At 39.2% G+C, this 14,900-nt stretch overlaps 1 protein-coding gene across 1 annotated transcript in view; it reads left to right on the forward strand.

Moving 5' to 3' along the window:
• ADAMTSL1 (ADAMTS like 1) overlaps positions 1-14,900 on the forward strand; it is a 376,065-nt gene that overhangs the window by 48,373 nt on the left and 312,792 nt on the right. Inside the window, exon 3 of the mRNA XM_040631464.1 lies at positions 7,739-7,784. Within this exon, the coding sequence (XP_040487398.1) occupies positions 7,739-7,784 (46 nt within the window). The remainder of the gene's footprint in view (positions 1-7,738; positions 7,785-14,900) is intronic.

Consider the following 14,900-nt stretch of genomic DNA (forward strand, 5'->3'; position numbering starts at 1 on the left):
GTTTGTTTCTCAGAGTCCATAGTCTCTCATGCTTCATTCCCCCTTCTGATTACCCCCCCTTTCTTTATCCCTTTCTTTCCCTACCGATCTTCCTAGTACTTATGTTCCATAGATGAGAGAAATCATATAATTGTCTTTCTCAGCTTGACTTATTTCACTTAGCATTATCTCCTCCAGTGCCATCCATGTTGCAGCAAATGCTGAGTACTCGATCATTCTGATAGCTGAGTAATATTCCATTGTATACATGGACCACAACGTCTTAATCCAGTCATCTGTTGAAGGGCATCTCAGTTCTTTCCATGATTTAGCTATTGTGGGCAATGCTGCTATGAACACTGGGGTGCATATGGCCCTTCTCTTCACTATGTCTGTATCCTTGGGGTAAATACCCAGTAGTGCAATGGCTGGGTCATAGGGTAGCTCAATTTTTAACTTTTTAAGGGACCTCCACACTGTTTTCCAGAGTGGCTGTACCAACTTGCATTGCCACCAACAATGTAAGAGGGATCGTCTTTCTCCACACCCTCTTTAATATTTGTTGTTTCCTGCCTTGTCAATTTTTGCCATTCTAACTGGCGTAAGGTGGTATCTCAAGGTGGTTTTGATTTGAATTTCCCTGATGGCTAATGATTTTGAACGTTTTTTCATGTGTCTGTTTGCCATTTGTATGTCTTCTTTGGAAATTGATGAAGTCCCATAAGTTCATTTTATCTTTTGCTCTTTCTTTCTTTCTTTGTGCTGATTTGTATAAATTCTTTATATATTTTGCATATTAAACCCTTATCAGATATATCACAAAAATTTTAAGGCATACAATATATTGATTTGATACATCTACATATTGCAATGTGATTTCCACTTTTGTATTAGCTAACACCTCGAACATGCCACATAGTTGTCATTTCTGTGGTGGGAACAATTAAGATCTCTCTTAGAAATTTTGAAGTTAATGATAGAGTGTTTTATCTGTAATCACTATGCTCTGCATTCGATTTCCAGGATTTATTTATCTACTAGTTGCAAGTTTGTACCCTTAAACTACATCTCCCCAGTTCCTCCACACACAAACACCCCATGCCAGTCCCTGATAACTACCATTCTACTCTGTTTCTATGTAGATACTTTTTGAAGAGGGGGTAGGTGCTGAACTTGCTTCTCTGGCTGGGACCAAGCACCACACAAATAAAGTTTCCACATGAACAAGGCTCATTTTGAGTCTCATGAAAGACATTCTAAATCAGAATTAAATAATAATCATTTAAATATGCAATAAAATGCAGAGCATTAAAGCCTTAATTTTCTTAAACAGCAGAGTAAAAGAGAGGGGCGCCTGGGTGGCGCAGTTGTTAAGTGTCTGCCTTTGGCTCAGGGCGTGATCCCGGTGTTCTGGGATCGAGCCCCACATCAGGCTCCTCCACTAGGAGCCTGCTTCTTCCTCTCCCACTCCCCTTGCTTGTGTTCCCTCTCTTGCTGGCTGTCTCTGTCAAATAACTAAATAAAATCTTAAAAAAAAAAAAGAAGAGTAAAAGAGCTGAATTAAAGAAGAGAACTCAGAACTTAGGACACCCACCACTAACATGTCCTCTAACTCCTTTTTCTCCCCCATGCAAGGCAAGACCACCACTAACCATCTGTTATGTACAGATTCCAGTTCTTCTAAACCCTAGGTTTTTATCATCGGGTTTGACCCATGGATGCGGACAGTGAGCATCTGAGCATAGCTTTATACACAGGGTCCAGAGGTTCATGTAACTTCCTTCTTAACGACTAAGTTGATTGGTATCAAGTGTTGTTTCCTGAAAGAACCTCTTACAGTAATGTGTCTGCGGAAAATGAAAAGCAGCCCAATGGTGCATTTGCACTTGGTCCTCTTAAGTGTTCTCAGAATTTGTTATTCCTCTTGAGGTCTTTGTAAAAAAAAAAAAAAAAAAAGGCCCAGAAATGTAGAAGTGCTTTCACTGGCTCCTTGGAGACATCCTCCTGCAAGATCGTTCCAGTGACTATTGCAATGTTCAAATTGAAGTCAGGGAGGAAAACCACGCACCGACACTGCACGAAGTTCTGGTTCCAGCTGGAAGTCTGCTCGTCTTGTCAGATTTATGCTCATTTTAGGATCCACAGTCTAAAGGACCCAGAGTCCTTCTGTCAGCTTGAACTGCTGATATTCTTTTATACCTGCTCTCTTGTGAAGAGCTCATGGTGTCCCTCTGGATCGCTAAAAAGAGAGGGATAAGCAGATGAATGATCATATTTATTTTAAAGTTCTTTGCCCATGAGTGCATATTTGAAAGCCAGGAGGTATTCCAAGAAATACAGTAACCTGTTCTGACTGAGCAGCTCTCTTCGATTTTGGAAATCAAAGGCAAAGCTTCGTGAGCAGTATTTAAGAATCCTGGAGTCTTAAACAAACAGTTACCACACTTTCCTGAAACTCTTTACTGACACCAAGGATGAGTCTGGTTATGTCCCCAGAAGAATCTGTTTGCTTAGGGAGAAAATGAGAATAATTTCGAAGTAAAAATGGATGTGTTTTACCCATTTTTAAAAATTCTTAGTGAGAGATAAGTTGCATATGCCTCCCTCTTTTAAAGACTTAAAATATATAAGTGGGAGGGTGGGGAAGTAGGGGACCAACAAATTGCTAAAGCCTGGAAAGAGAGCTTTTAATTTTCCATGGTAATTCATTTCTACTATGGTTGTCAAATTATAGTAATTGAAACTAAGATATCAGGATTTTAAGAATTGGAACAGTTTGGATGGTTTGTTGTGCGTTAATGAGAGACCAATAAAGTGTGCCTCAAGCTTACACTAATCTCATTAGAAGTGAATTAAAGTCGGAATAATTCAGAAATAATAGCTTGTGATTGAGATGATTTCCATTTTTGAGAGAGGGAATTAAGTCAAAATTAATAAATGACTGCCTAGGGGTAAAGTGCTAAAATAAATAAGGAAATAAATAAGGAACTTTCCATTACAAATCAGGTTTGGAATAGATTTGAATATTTATATTTTGTTCTTTCATACTTGAACCAGTTCTGAGTCCTTAATTGGTATAGGCCTTAGCTCACTAAACTCAGTCCTGAAACTATTCTGTAGTTTACGTCAAAAGGATGCATTTACTTAAAATCTCTGTTATCAGTGGACTATAGCTTGCTTTGGAAACCATTTTGGATTGAAATTTCTGCTTGTTTCCATTCCCAGAGGTGAATTTTATTTTGCTTAAGGAAACCACTTGGCTGTTTTATGTTGATGAACTGTTAAAGAAAGGAAGAAAATATTTTTTACTGTTTGACCCTCAAATGAGGCTTTTGTGCCCAGATAAGTGCCTTGGATGAAGAAATTCACACTTGGCACGAATTAAATCCTTGTGGTGGAATAGTCACTTCATTAACTGAAATAAAATTTATATTCAGGTTTAATAAATTTGAACTTTTAAAAAGTATAAGCTTCTCCGCACCGAAGTTCTTTCCTGTTACATTTTATAGAGCAGTGTGGTTCTCTCGGAGATGTTCCAGATGTAAAATGTGTGTATAGGTATCCTTTACTTACAAAAAGTGAATTTACCAGAACCGAAGAGCAGCTGATAAATTGATACAGTAACAATGAGGTGCAGTTAACCCCCAGGCCAACTCTCTGCTTGGTTTCCAGATTTCACCTAGTGTTAACATTTTACACATCTTTTTTTCTTTTTTAGGATTTTATTTATTTATTTGTCAGAGGGAGAGAGAGAGCAAGCACAAGCAGGGGGAGCGACAGGCAGAGTGAGTAGCAGGCTCTCTGCTGAGCAGGGAGCCCGATGAAGAACTCAATCCCAGGACCCTGGGATCATGACCTGAGCTGAAGGCAGACACCCAACTGACCGAGCCACCCAGGCACCCCAATATTTTACACATCTTAAACACATCTTGTTCCTTTTTTTATTGTTTTACCTGCTCTGGAGTTAGAGAAGTCTGGGTTCCAGTCCTTGGTTCTCTCTTTTCTCAATTTTCTCATCTATGAAATGGGAATAATAAAACCTTGCCGAGTTGTCAGAAGCTTATTGGTAATGTACACAGAACACGTAACTCTGGGCCAGATACCTCTAGAAGGCACTCAATATATCTTAGAAGCTAGAATTACTATTGTTACGCGCAATTTTATAATGTATTTCAGTAACGAGGACCTTTCCAAAATCCAGCATTTCCACTTTAATATCATATTTCAGTCAAGTAAATGAAATAAGCTCTCACTAAATAAAGTAATACTGTACAGTAAAGGGGAGGCTTAATTCAGGGGAAAAATTGAATTATTTCTAAATCAATATGAGGTGTTAGACAGTTATCGGGTATTCTTTGGAAATTGCAGCAAGTGTTTCTCCTTGTTTTGTGTTTGTTTTTGTTTTTGCTAAATAAGAAGGATTTAAATTAGTCTTTTATATTATGTGCTTACATCTCCTATTTTACAAAGATGCTTTTAAAACGTGTGTTTGTGGTTGGAAATATATGGGGAAAGGCTCATTTGAGTTAATGAAGCAGGTATTTTTCTGCTTGTTTTGGTTTGATTTTTGGTAAATGATATCTTGATAATAACACCTTGGCATTGGAACAGAGCTTTTGTAAATTATCTCAGTTAGCGATCACAACTTGGTGCCCCGCCGTCCCAACGTACATTAGACGGATAAGGAGGGTAAGACCCCGAGAGGGCAACAGGCTTATGCAAGGAGAAGAGCAGAGTCTAGTACCTACATCTTCAAACTCCTAATTTTGAATTGTTTTCATTACTCCTTTCAGGGGGATAAGGCTAGGAAAAGAAAATAAAAGAAGGTGAAAAGCATAGAGCCTTAAGGTCTTAATGATTAACACCAGAGTTCACTTTTTTAAAGCAAGAAGTCATTGTGTCTCCTTGGTTTTAAAACATTTGGTGGTTCCCTTTTGTTTATTGCCAAGTTCAAAATTAGAAGGTATTTCTCTCATCTACAGTTCCCCACATAAACCCCAAACTCCAGCAAAACCAAGCCATACCTTTTCATACTTCTATGCCTTTGCCTGTGGTTTCTTCTCTACATATTCTTAACCTTCTTTCAGTATCTATTATATTTTATAGCTATTATGCAATTAATTTATCAAATGTCTACATAATGCTTACTGTGTGCCAGGTACTGTTGGAAGTGCTTCACAAATATTAACTCAAGTTTATCTCCATGATAATCCGAGGAAATAAGTAATAATATCCCATTTTACAGATAATAAAACTGAGATATTGAAACTTCAGAAGAGACTGAAATTTCAGAAAGAGGGTTCTGATTTCACAGTGGGTACTCTGAACCATTACACCATGTCACCTATGTACTCAGAATTTTAAAGCTGAAAAACTTATCACATTCAGCCAAGACCAGTGTCTAAATGGCAGGCCACCTGAGACTTCTAGGTTGTAGAATTGATTATCTTGCAAATTCACCATCAACTGGAACCTAGTTACCATCTTTTTAGACTCAGAAGTCTGGTATTTTTCAACAATCATAGCAAGAACAGATCCTTTTCTTGGAGGTGGACTCACAATGACTTGGTCCATGAGATTGACGTTTCAAACTAGAATGATAGATTATTTATTAACTTACAATGAAAAATAGCACTACCACATGGACCAAAATACCCACATCAGCATGACAAGCCTAGTCTGCCTCTCAGCAGTCCTGAGAAACCAGACCACTCTAGGCAGTTGCTTGGTCAACATGGCATCATAACAAGGGGTATTTCTGGGACGAACAGAACATTCGTTGGCATTAGCTAAATTAGCATGAGGCATCTATATCGTGATGGCAACAGCCTTGCCTATGGGACCTGGAGGACGTGAAGTTCATTGGTCTTTTGCCTGGGACATTGCTGGGTTGGGCACTGAGAAGGATATAACTCCATCATTCTCTTCTTTTCTATGATCGCAATGCCTGGCCAGCCCTCCCTTTCCTTTCCCACCTTCTGTTGTTCATGTGTGTTAATATTGTCAAACTGGTCACAGTCAAGTCTTCAGGCCTGGGACCTTTCTATTTCTTTAAGACAGCTTTTGTGCAATTATGTTTTCAGATGATACTCTCTTTTTGATAACATCCTCAAGACCTAATACAAGTACTATCTAGCTTTTCCTACATGGAATTATAAGGACATGAGTGGTTTTCTTAATACCAAGGACAAATCATATCATTCTTCTTTGTATTCCCAGAAGTAAATGCATTGCCCAGCACATAATAGGAGCTCAATGGACATTTGCTGAACAAACAAGTAAATTAGGTGGTGGTAAATCATCATGATTATGAGTGTAAGCTCTGAAGCTCGATGGACTGGCTTCAAATCTCAGCTCTGCTACTTAATGCTTGTGGGATTTGGGCAAGTTACTTAACATCCCTGAGCTTTAGTTTTCTTATCTGCAAAATGGGTGTAATAATAGTACCCTATCTCCCAGGGTTCTTGAAGAGATTAAATAAATTAATACATATAAATAATTAATTATTAATTGCATTCTATGTTAATACATATAAATAATACATATAAAAACTTAGAAATTTACCTGGGATTTCCTAATTATTAGTTATTAGTATAATCATTCTCTCAGCATTTTCTATTATATTTTTACTTGTTTTGTAAAAGGTATGACTTATTTTGCAAAGAACAGAGTACTGCTGTCCTGGTTTTAAATGTCATCATTGAAATTGAATCAAAAAAATGGTTTTTGTTCACAGAAATTCAGGAAAATGTAAACTCCCACGTGGTGCTGATGGGAGTATGGAACGGTACAACTTTTATGTGATTTGGCAATATTTATCAAGAGCCTTATAAAAGTTCATTCCCTTTAGTCCAGTAATTCCCCTTCTAGAACTTTATCTATCCTATAGCCATAGTCAGAAACTTAGATAAAACAGACACATGAACATAGTTTATCACAATATCATTTATCAAACCCCTAATTGGAAATTACTTAAATGACAAGTCATGGAAGAACGAGTACACAAATTATGTTATCTCATTTAAAGGAATATTATGTAGCTCTCAAAGCTATGTCTTTAAAGTTATTTAACAGTGTGGAAAAATGCTTCCAAAAATGTTTAAGTGGAAAAAAAAAACAAAACCCAAACTACAAAATGGTATAGGTATTGCAATTTCCTCTACACAGAGAAGAAATCAATACAATCAAAATAATAGTGATTATTCTTCAATGAGGCAACTCTGGGAGATGTCATTTTTGTAATCGTTCTTTCCCAAAACCTCTACAGTGAGTGTGCATTTTAGAAGTAAAAAGAATTCTTTAATAACTATGAGTTTTCATGTCCTTAGATGTGTAATTTTAAGACATGTTGAGTCTTAAGGCCCATTTTTACCGTATGCCAGATCTACATTGTTTTCAATGAAATATCTCTTCAGTCTTATACCAGAAATAATTAGGAAGACAGGATTCATTTTTGGAAAACCTTGCATTAATATTTATTTGGTTAAATAAGCACCAACTGTAAGTACTTACTGTGAAAATTTTGGGAAGCAAAATGAATGCTTAGTTTCCACCCTCATGGAGAAATCCCTTTCCATGCACAACTTCTTGAGATCTGCTGTTTAGTATTTGATAGGAACTTCTCAAAGAACGGTGTTACTCAGAAGAAAAGGAAGGTTCTTATTCGTATTAAGAGAAACTTGTTTTTTTATAAGTAGATAGTTTAAGTTTTGAGCCTTTCACAGGTAGTAATGAGTTTGTTTTTCTCTTTGTCACGTAGGAGCTGTGAGGGAAGAAATATCCGATACAGAACATGCAGTAATGTGGTAAGTATTGCGCTTCTGTGATGGCAGTCGCGTATTTCTTAAAGAACTGAATCATTCTGGGCAGTTTTATGTATCCTGAGCGAAAAGTCAATGAGTGTTTCAGTAAGGGTTATGTATCTCACCCTATAGTGATGACGCAACCTTAAAAAATAGATATATTTAATGTTCCTCAATATAAACTTGCAACCAGTTGGCCAGATAGAAACTAACTAGACTATTTCACACTAGAGACTCTGTTCCGTACTTCTCTGCTTTCTGACTTTTCATATCTAAGTCTCTTGAGAACCAATAAGAGAAATGATAAAAGGGAAACCACTGGGGTCTTGTGAAATAAATATGAGTTAATCAAACTCGGATTTGACAAATTCATTCATTCATTCATTCATTCAACAAATACTATTCCATGCCAACTATGTGTGAGGTGCTACACTAGTACAAGGAAAAATAACATGTGGTCACTGTCTGGAAACATCTGTGATAAAGTAAGAGATGCAGAGAGAGAAGATAGATGTGCACATAACCACATCCTAGCACAAAGTATGACAAATGCTCTAAGAAAGGGATAAAATTCTTTGTGGGCTAAAAATGGAGAGACATCTGAAGGGTCTTCAAGGAAAAAGGGTTTTCGATGGGGCCTAGAGGACCAGGAGGACTGTGACTAATCCACAATGAGTGTGAGGGGGTGACAGTCAGTCCAAGTAAAAGGGACACAATGGACAACTTTGGATGCAGAAATGTTTAAGGTGTGCCCTGCATATGAATTTGGATAGGATTGTGCCTAGCAGTATGGAAGAAAAAGGATTGGAAGATTATTTTGAAGTTACACCTTGAACAGATTTGAATGTTAGTCTTCCAAGCTGCCACTAATTCACTAGAGGCTTTGGAGCAAGAGGATGATATTGTAGTTTCTTTCGCTTCAGGAAGATTAGTTCTGTAACGATTTGAGAGATGCTCTGGAACAGGAAATGGATGGGGAGCTAAATACAATCAGGGCTTAACCCAGAAGGAAATAAATGCAAGAGAGATAAAAATTAAGGTCACTTTGTAAGAACTAACAAGCAATTTAAATTAGAATGATGAGTTGAAGTGAGAATAAAGGAAACAGAGATGTGGAGACATATTTAGAGCTCTCGCACTGGCCCATCCTCTGTTAGAATGACTCTTTCCTCACTGTCTACATGATTGGCATTTTCCTTATTTCGGTCATCTCAAATGCCTCCGCCTCTGAGTTTCCCTTGTTCACCTTATCTGATGTGCTTGTCCCACTGCCCAATCCCATCTCTCACAGCAGTCAATCTTGCTTCCTTTACAGCGCTTTGACTTTCTTCGTAGCACTAATCTCTACCAAAATTTATATTCTTTGATTACTTGTTTGCTTTCTGTTTTTCCACTCTAGAATGTAAATTCCATGATGATAGGAGCCTCATGCATCACGTTCTCCCCTTTATCCCCCCATGCTGTTGGCTCACACATACTAAGCACATGATAGAAATTGGCTGAATGTAGATGAATACTCAGGCTTCTGAAAGAATGGTGGATACCATTATCAAAACTAGAAACATTGGTAGAATGTTTGGGAGAGGGAAATGACAAATTGATTAAAGGACACTACTGAGTTTGACATGCAGGCTGGACTTGCAGATGGTATATTCCACTATGCAATGGGGATTTGATCTCAGGAAAGGGATCAAGGCATGAGCCATAGAAACACAAATAAGATGTATAAAATTTGAAGATTGGGAAGCAGTTCCTTAGGGAGAGCATGTAGAATCATAAGAGGAGAGAAGCTCAGAACTTTGGTGAATGTCTCGATTCAGATAGGAAGAGAACAAGAATGCCAAAGTAAACCACAAAAGTCATCATGAGAGAAGTAGTAGAAGAAATAAGAATTCCTAAAGGTGTTCAGTAGGATAAATGTTGCCAATAGGTTGAACACTGAAAAACAAGCCTGCTGGGCAATGGTTTCTATAGTGTACTAGGAACAAAGTCAAGATCATAGGGGGTAAAACAGAATATCAATGAGGAAATGGAGTTGATGAGTATAAGGTATTCTCATTAAGTGTTAACAAAGGTATCTCATCATCTGTTTAGTCACATAAAGGTAGGTGGGTAATTGGTTTGTTTGCAATGAGTAAACCTTGAGAGATAAGTTGATCTAGAAGGAGAGATGGATGATATGAGGAGGTGAGGGGATACTTAATGCCCCAGGTGCCACAGGAGACAGTGGGTGACAAGAAGAGGAATCTTGGTAAAAGAAAAGGCCATAGGCTTCACTCTGAGAAAATAGAGGCAAATTGAGAGAGGAAGGATTAGAAACTAGAAAGATTTTGAAGAAAAGTTGAGGCTGTTCAGGATACACACAGCTCAAGCTTCCCTGTAGAGTTTTCTCTGTCACCTGTCGAAAGTGAAGAAGTGAGTTGAACTTGAAGAAGTGAGCATGAAGACCTGCAGCAGCCACTGGGGGAATCAAGTGGAAGCCAGCAAGGCAAAATGGGAAATTGTTGGGTGGCAAAGAGGGGGTTCAGCTGAGGCCAAAAAACTTGATCTGACAGAAAACGAGGTCAGAAGGGTGTTAGGACTTAGTCCAGTGGTACAGTGATGCACTGGGGCAGGAATAGAGAAAACTGGCATTAGAGGTGACCCAGGGCCAGAGTACAGATGAGATGGGCGGAGAGAGACCAAGATGGATGAAAAGTATGTATATTTTTAACCCCTAACCAGGGAGAGTTCACACAACTAGAAGGCAGGAGCATTGGGAGTCAGAGTTATTTATTGTTCAGTGGAAAATTTTGCCCTGTTCATTTCTTTTTTTCCACTGAGGACACTGGGTGCCACGTAGGTTGGTTAGAAGAATCAAATCCGTAGTTCTTGAATTTTGAAAAAATGGTATTGACCGTTTGTTTTAGAAACAGCATAAAAAATGTTTACTGGAAATCCACTTTATTTAGCTCATTGGTTTTCTTTACTATCCCTTTTAATGTAGTGATATCTTCTATATCAGGGTTATTTTTTTTTAACTACAGTGATGTTATTTAAGAATCTCCATAATGTCCATTCTGGTTCTTTAGAGCTTTTAAAATAGTGGAAAGGGTCCAAACTCTCCGAAGTAGATGAATGCCTAAAGCATCATGAGCAGATGTCTGCCTACCCCTTCCTTAAAGCTCTTCAGAAACAGCCCACGATTTACTTGCTATCATTATGAGCACTTTCATGGACAGATGTAGGCTAAGACTCTGACCTAATTTTATTTTAAACCCATAGTGTTACCTGAGCCAACTCTTTACAGCTTGTAGAATCAAACTGACCCTGAGTTTTTTATGAGAATCTAAAGTCTTCAAATCATTTGAAGCTTTTTTTTTTTTCTGGCATTTGGCCATGACAGAAGCAACATTGCCAAGCAAACAAACGAAAAATCTCATAAGAAAGAATCTTTTCATAATCACATTCCAGTTTCTCAAACTAAGAAGTTCAGGGCAATTCAGTTAAATATTCCCCTTTTAAATACTTGTTTTGGAAAAACTCAAGGGTCTCTTGTTAGCTAAGCCTCTAGGGTCAGTCCTTAATCCCTGACAGTTTCCTGAGGCTCTTTTGAACCACTTCTCCACAGATTCACCCCCTTTTTCTGTTCCTTGTAGGTGCTGAGGAGGAGACAGCATCTCATTTTTCTAATTTTTCTGCGTTGCCTGAAAAGGCAGTTCACATACTTTTATGGTTTTCTTGTCAATCACTCTACAGATAGGGTGTATCAATAAAGAAAGTTCCCATGATGTTTGCCTAGTTCTCAAAGTCATGCTACCTTCTTTTTTCTTTCAAGATTTTATTTATTTATTTGAGAAAGAGAGCATGAGCAGGGGGAGGGGCAGAAGGAGAAGGAGAATCAGACTCCACACTGAGCAGGGAGCCCAAGGCAGGGCTTGATCCCAGGACCCTGGGATCATGACCTGAGCCAAAGGCAGATGCTTAACCGACCGAGCCACCCAGGCGCCCCCATGCTACCTTCTTCTACTATTTCTAGCTGGTCCAAGTAAACTATTTTCATTTCTAAGGACATAGTGCATCCAAACTTTCCCATTTCCCAGTCCCTGCTCCTGTGTAGGAAAGTGGCAGGATCCTGTCTCTCTGGAAGGAAAAACTAAGGATACTATTGGGAGAAACAATAGGTGTCAACTAGTAAACCACTCAAGTAGGTCATTTAGGTCTCAGAGCTTCCCTGGGGTCCCTCGAAAAGGTTTCCTTAGGTCACATCTTCATGCTTATTCAAGTTAGACCTCAAATCTGGGCCCCTTCATCTTAAGTAGGCATTTTAAATGGATTTTCAAGGTGTTTGGACTAATACCATGCTACTTATAAACTGTTTCTTTGTCACCATCCTTAATCTTTACAAGAGTTGACGTTTAGGAGACAGTGACCACAAAGAGCAACGTAGCTGATGGTGCTCAAGTTCTTTATCAAGGTTTTATTGCTCCACTCCCACCCTTTACTACTCTTTAAAAAAAAAAAATCTGTAAGAGTGAAGTTGGGAAGCCACATTTCTGCCTCTCTTCTAGAACTCTTCCAGAGGTGAGTAGGCAGGGATTTCTGTCTAAGGGGTCACAGAAGGTCCATGTCTGGTTTTCTTACCAGCGTACACCCAGTGTCTAGCACAAAGTGTCTAACAACAGCTTCTGACACGGTGTGTCAGGGAACACAGCCACCTGGCAGGGCTGCCCTGGGATATTTTAAATATTCAAAGGAACCACAGTGATGCTCGACAAGTGTGGGGCACTATGCAAACTACTAGATCGTGCTGTGTTCCTTCCTGTGACATCTTTGCGAAGTTGGTGAATAAGCCCCAAACCCAGTTCTCCTGAAGCTTTGATTAAAAGCAAGTACTGTGAGGGGCACCTGGGTGGCTCAGTCAGTTAAGCGTCTGCCTTCAGGTCAGGTCATGATCTCAGGGTCCTGGATCGAACCCCACATTGGGCTCCCTGCTCCTTGGGGAGTCTGCTTCTCCCTCTCCCTCTGCCTGACCCTCCCCCTGCTTGTGTTCTCTCCCTCTCTCTCTGCCAAAATAAATAAATAAAATCTTAAAAGAGAAAGAAAGAAAGAAAGAGAGAGAGAGAGAAAGAGAGAAAGAAAGAAAGAAAGAAAGAAAGAAAGAAAGAAAGAAAGAAAGAAAGAAAAGGAAAGAAAGAAGTACTGTGAGAAAATCAACATGGGGCCAAAGATGAGGGTGGCATTGTCCGATCCAATTTCATGCATTTAGAAGTTTCGCAGTACTCAACAGGTACAGACTTACCATGAGTAAGTAAACCTGGTTATTTATGAATGAAATAAAAGCTAATTTTTCTTTCAAGTATGTATTTTTTTTCAAACAGCTACTAAGTCGTTAAGTTGCAAATACCTCTTGAGTTGTTTGGACCTAACGACTTAATCAATGGAACTGTTAAGTATTTCTTTTGGCCTGGGGTGCCATAAAAAATTACTGAGATGCAGTAGGGGCTATGAACAGACGAAGCTTAACAACCTCTATCATATGGTAGGGATTCAACACATATGATGAGTGAATGAATGAATGAATGAATGAAATCCTAAATAAGATAACATTTGAGTGGAGCCTTTCAAAATGATAGGAATTTTTCCAAGCTACAATGAGAGAAAGTGTTATAAAAAAATGGAAATGGAATTCGTTGAACAATTTTTGCTGTGAACTACTGTGTCCCAGGCACTTTTTCTAGGCACTGGAGTGTCATAGGTACAGAGAAAGGTAAGCCCCTGTTCTCATGAAACTTACTCCCTAGTGAGAGAAAGCAGGTTATAAACAAATAAAGAGAAGTATGACGATTTCAGAGTGAATGATTCTGAAGGAAATCAAGAAGGAATGGCATAAAGACTGACATGGGGGAAGCTGCTGTGTATGGAGTGGTCAGAAAATTCTCTCTGACATGATCTTGGGGCCCCATTAATATGTGTGAAGGGGGGTCATGAACTAACCCAGCTTCTCGAGGTGCTGGTAGGTCATTTTTTGAAGTATGGTACCAGGTATGGTGTAGGGAAAGAGGTATTTATCTGTGCTGGGGAGTCTGAACATATACCCCCAAGTGTCATTCCGTAAGGGGCATTCGTCGCCTCTGACTGAGTACGATGGTCATTGTTTGCAAGAGGACCAGAAGGCTGACAGGAAGGGGATTGCTCTAATCACGGCTTTCTGTGCAATTCTCTTCTCCTAGGCCCAGAGCCAGTCAGTCTCAGACTGAAATACATGAAACCCAATGGAAGGTTCTCTTAACCTCAAGTAACACGTTTCTTACCTGAGAAAGAAATTCTGAAGGAAAGAATGTTGATTTCTTCCTAATAAATATTCAAAGCCTCCCCCTACTCCCGGGGGCTTCCAGAGGGTGCCCTGGGCTTCCAGAGTGGTCCTCCACAAGGCTGACTAGATTCGGGAGCACTGGACCTAAGAACCGTGCTTCCTGCTGGGTCCATTCATGATTCCCTCCTTAATAACCCATCCAGCAGGAATTTTCCTTATACTCTAATCTTCCTTGAGAAAGAAAGCACTCTCATTTTAAACTCTGACAGCACGTCTCTCCCAAGTAACTTTATTAGGACTTCAATTGTAAGTTAATATAACAAAATTGGGGCCAGCCTCTCCTCTCTTTACCCATGTGCAGTTAGCCTTGTAATGGCCGTCTCTGAGGGGACATCAAGATGTGTGGCCAGGAGCTGAAAGTGATCTAAGGACAAGCTTCATTTTTCAACCCGATGGTCAGGAAGGACTGAAAACTGTGATCTCTAAGTGGGCTGCCACTTAGTCATTACGTGCTTTTGAAACAAAATTCCTTAATCTCTGTTTTCTCACCTGTTTGGTAATACAGTGTGTATGGTAGTTGAAAAATTGGAAACAAATGCAAGGAGTCTGGTTAAATAAACTGTGGTGTGTCCACACCGTGGAGACTATACAGTCATTAAGGAGAGTAAGCCGGACCTGGACGTCCAAGCCTGTCACGCGTTCCCGAGACATATTACGTGTGAAAGAAGCAGGTCATGGAGTAGTGTCTTTAATAGGATCTCAGTCAGATTTTAAAAATCCCCAAACTAGAGGTATGCCTGGGTGTGTGGCATACCACACGGTCT

The sequence above is a fragment of the Ursus maritimus genome, unplaced genomic scaffold (genome assembly GCF_017311325.1).
Source record: "Ursus maritimus isolate PB19 unplaced genomic scaffold, ASM1731132v1 scaffold_17, whole genome shotgun sequence".
In the NCBI taxonomy this organism is placed as follows: Eukaryota; Metazoa; Chordata; class Mammalia; order Carnivora; family Ursidae; genus Ursus; species Ursus maritimus.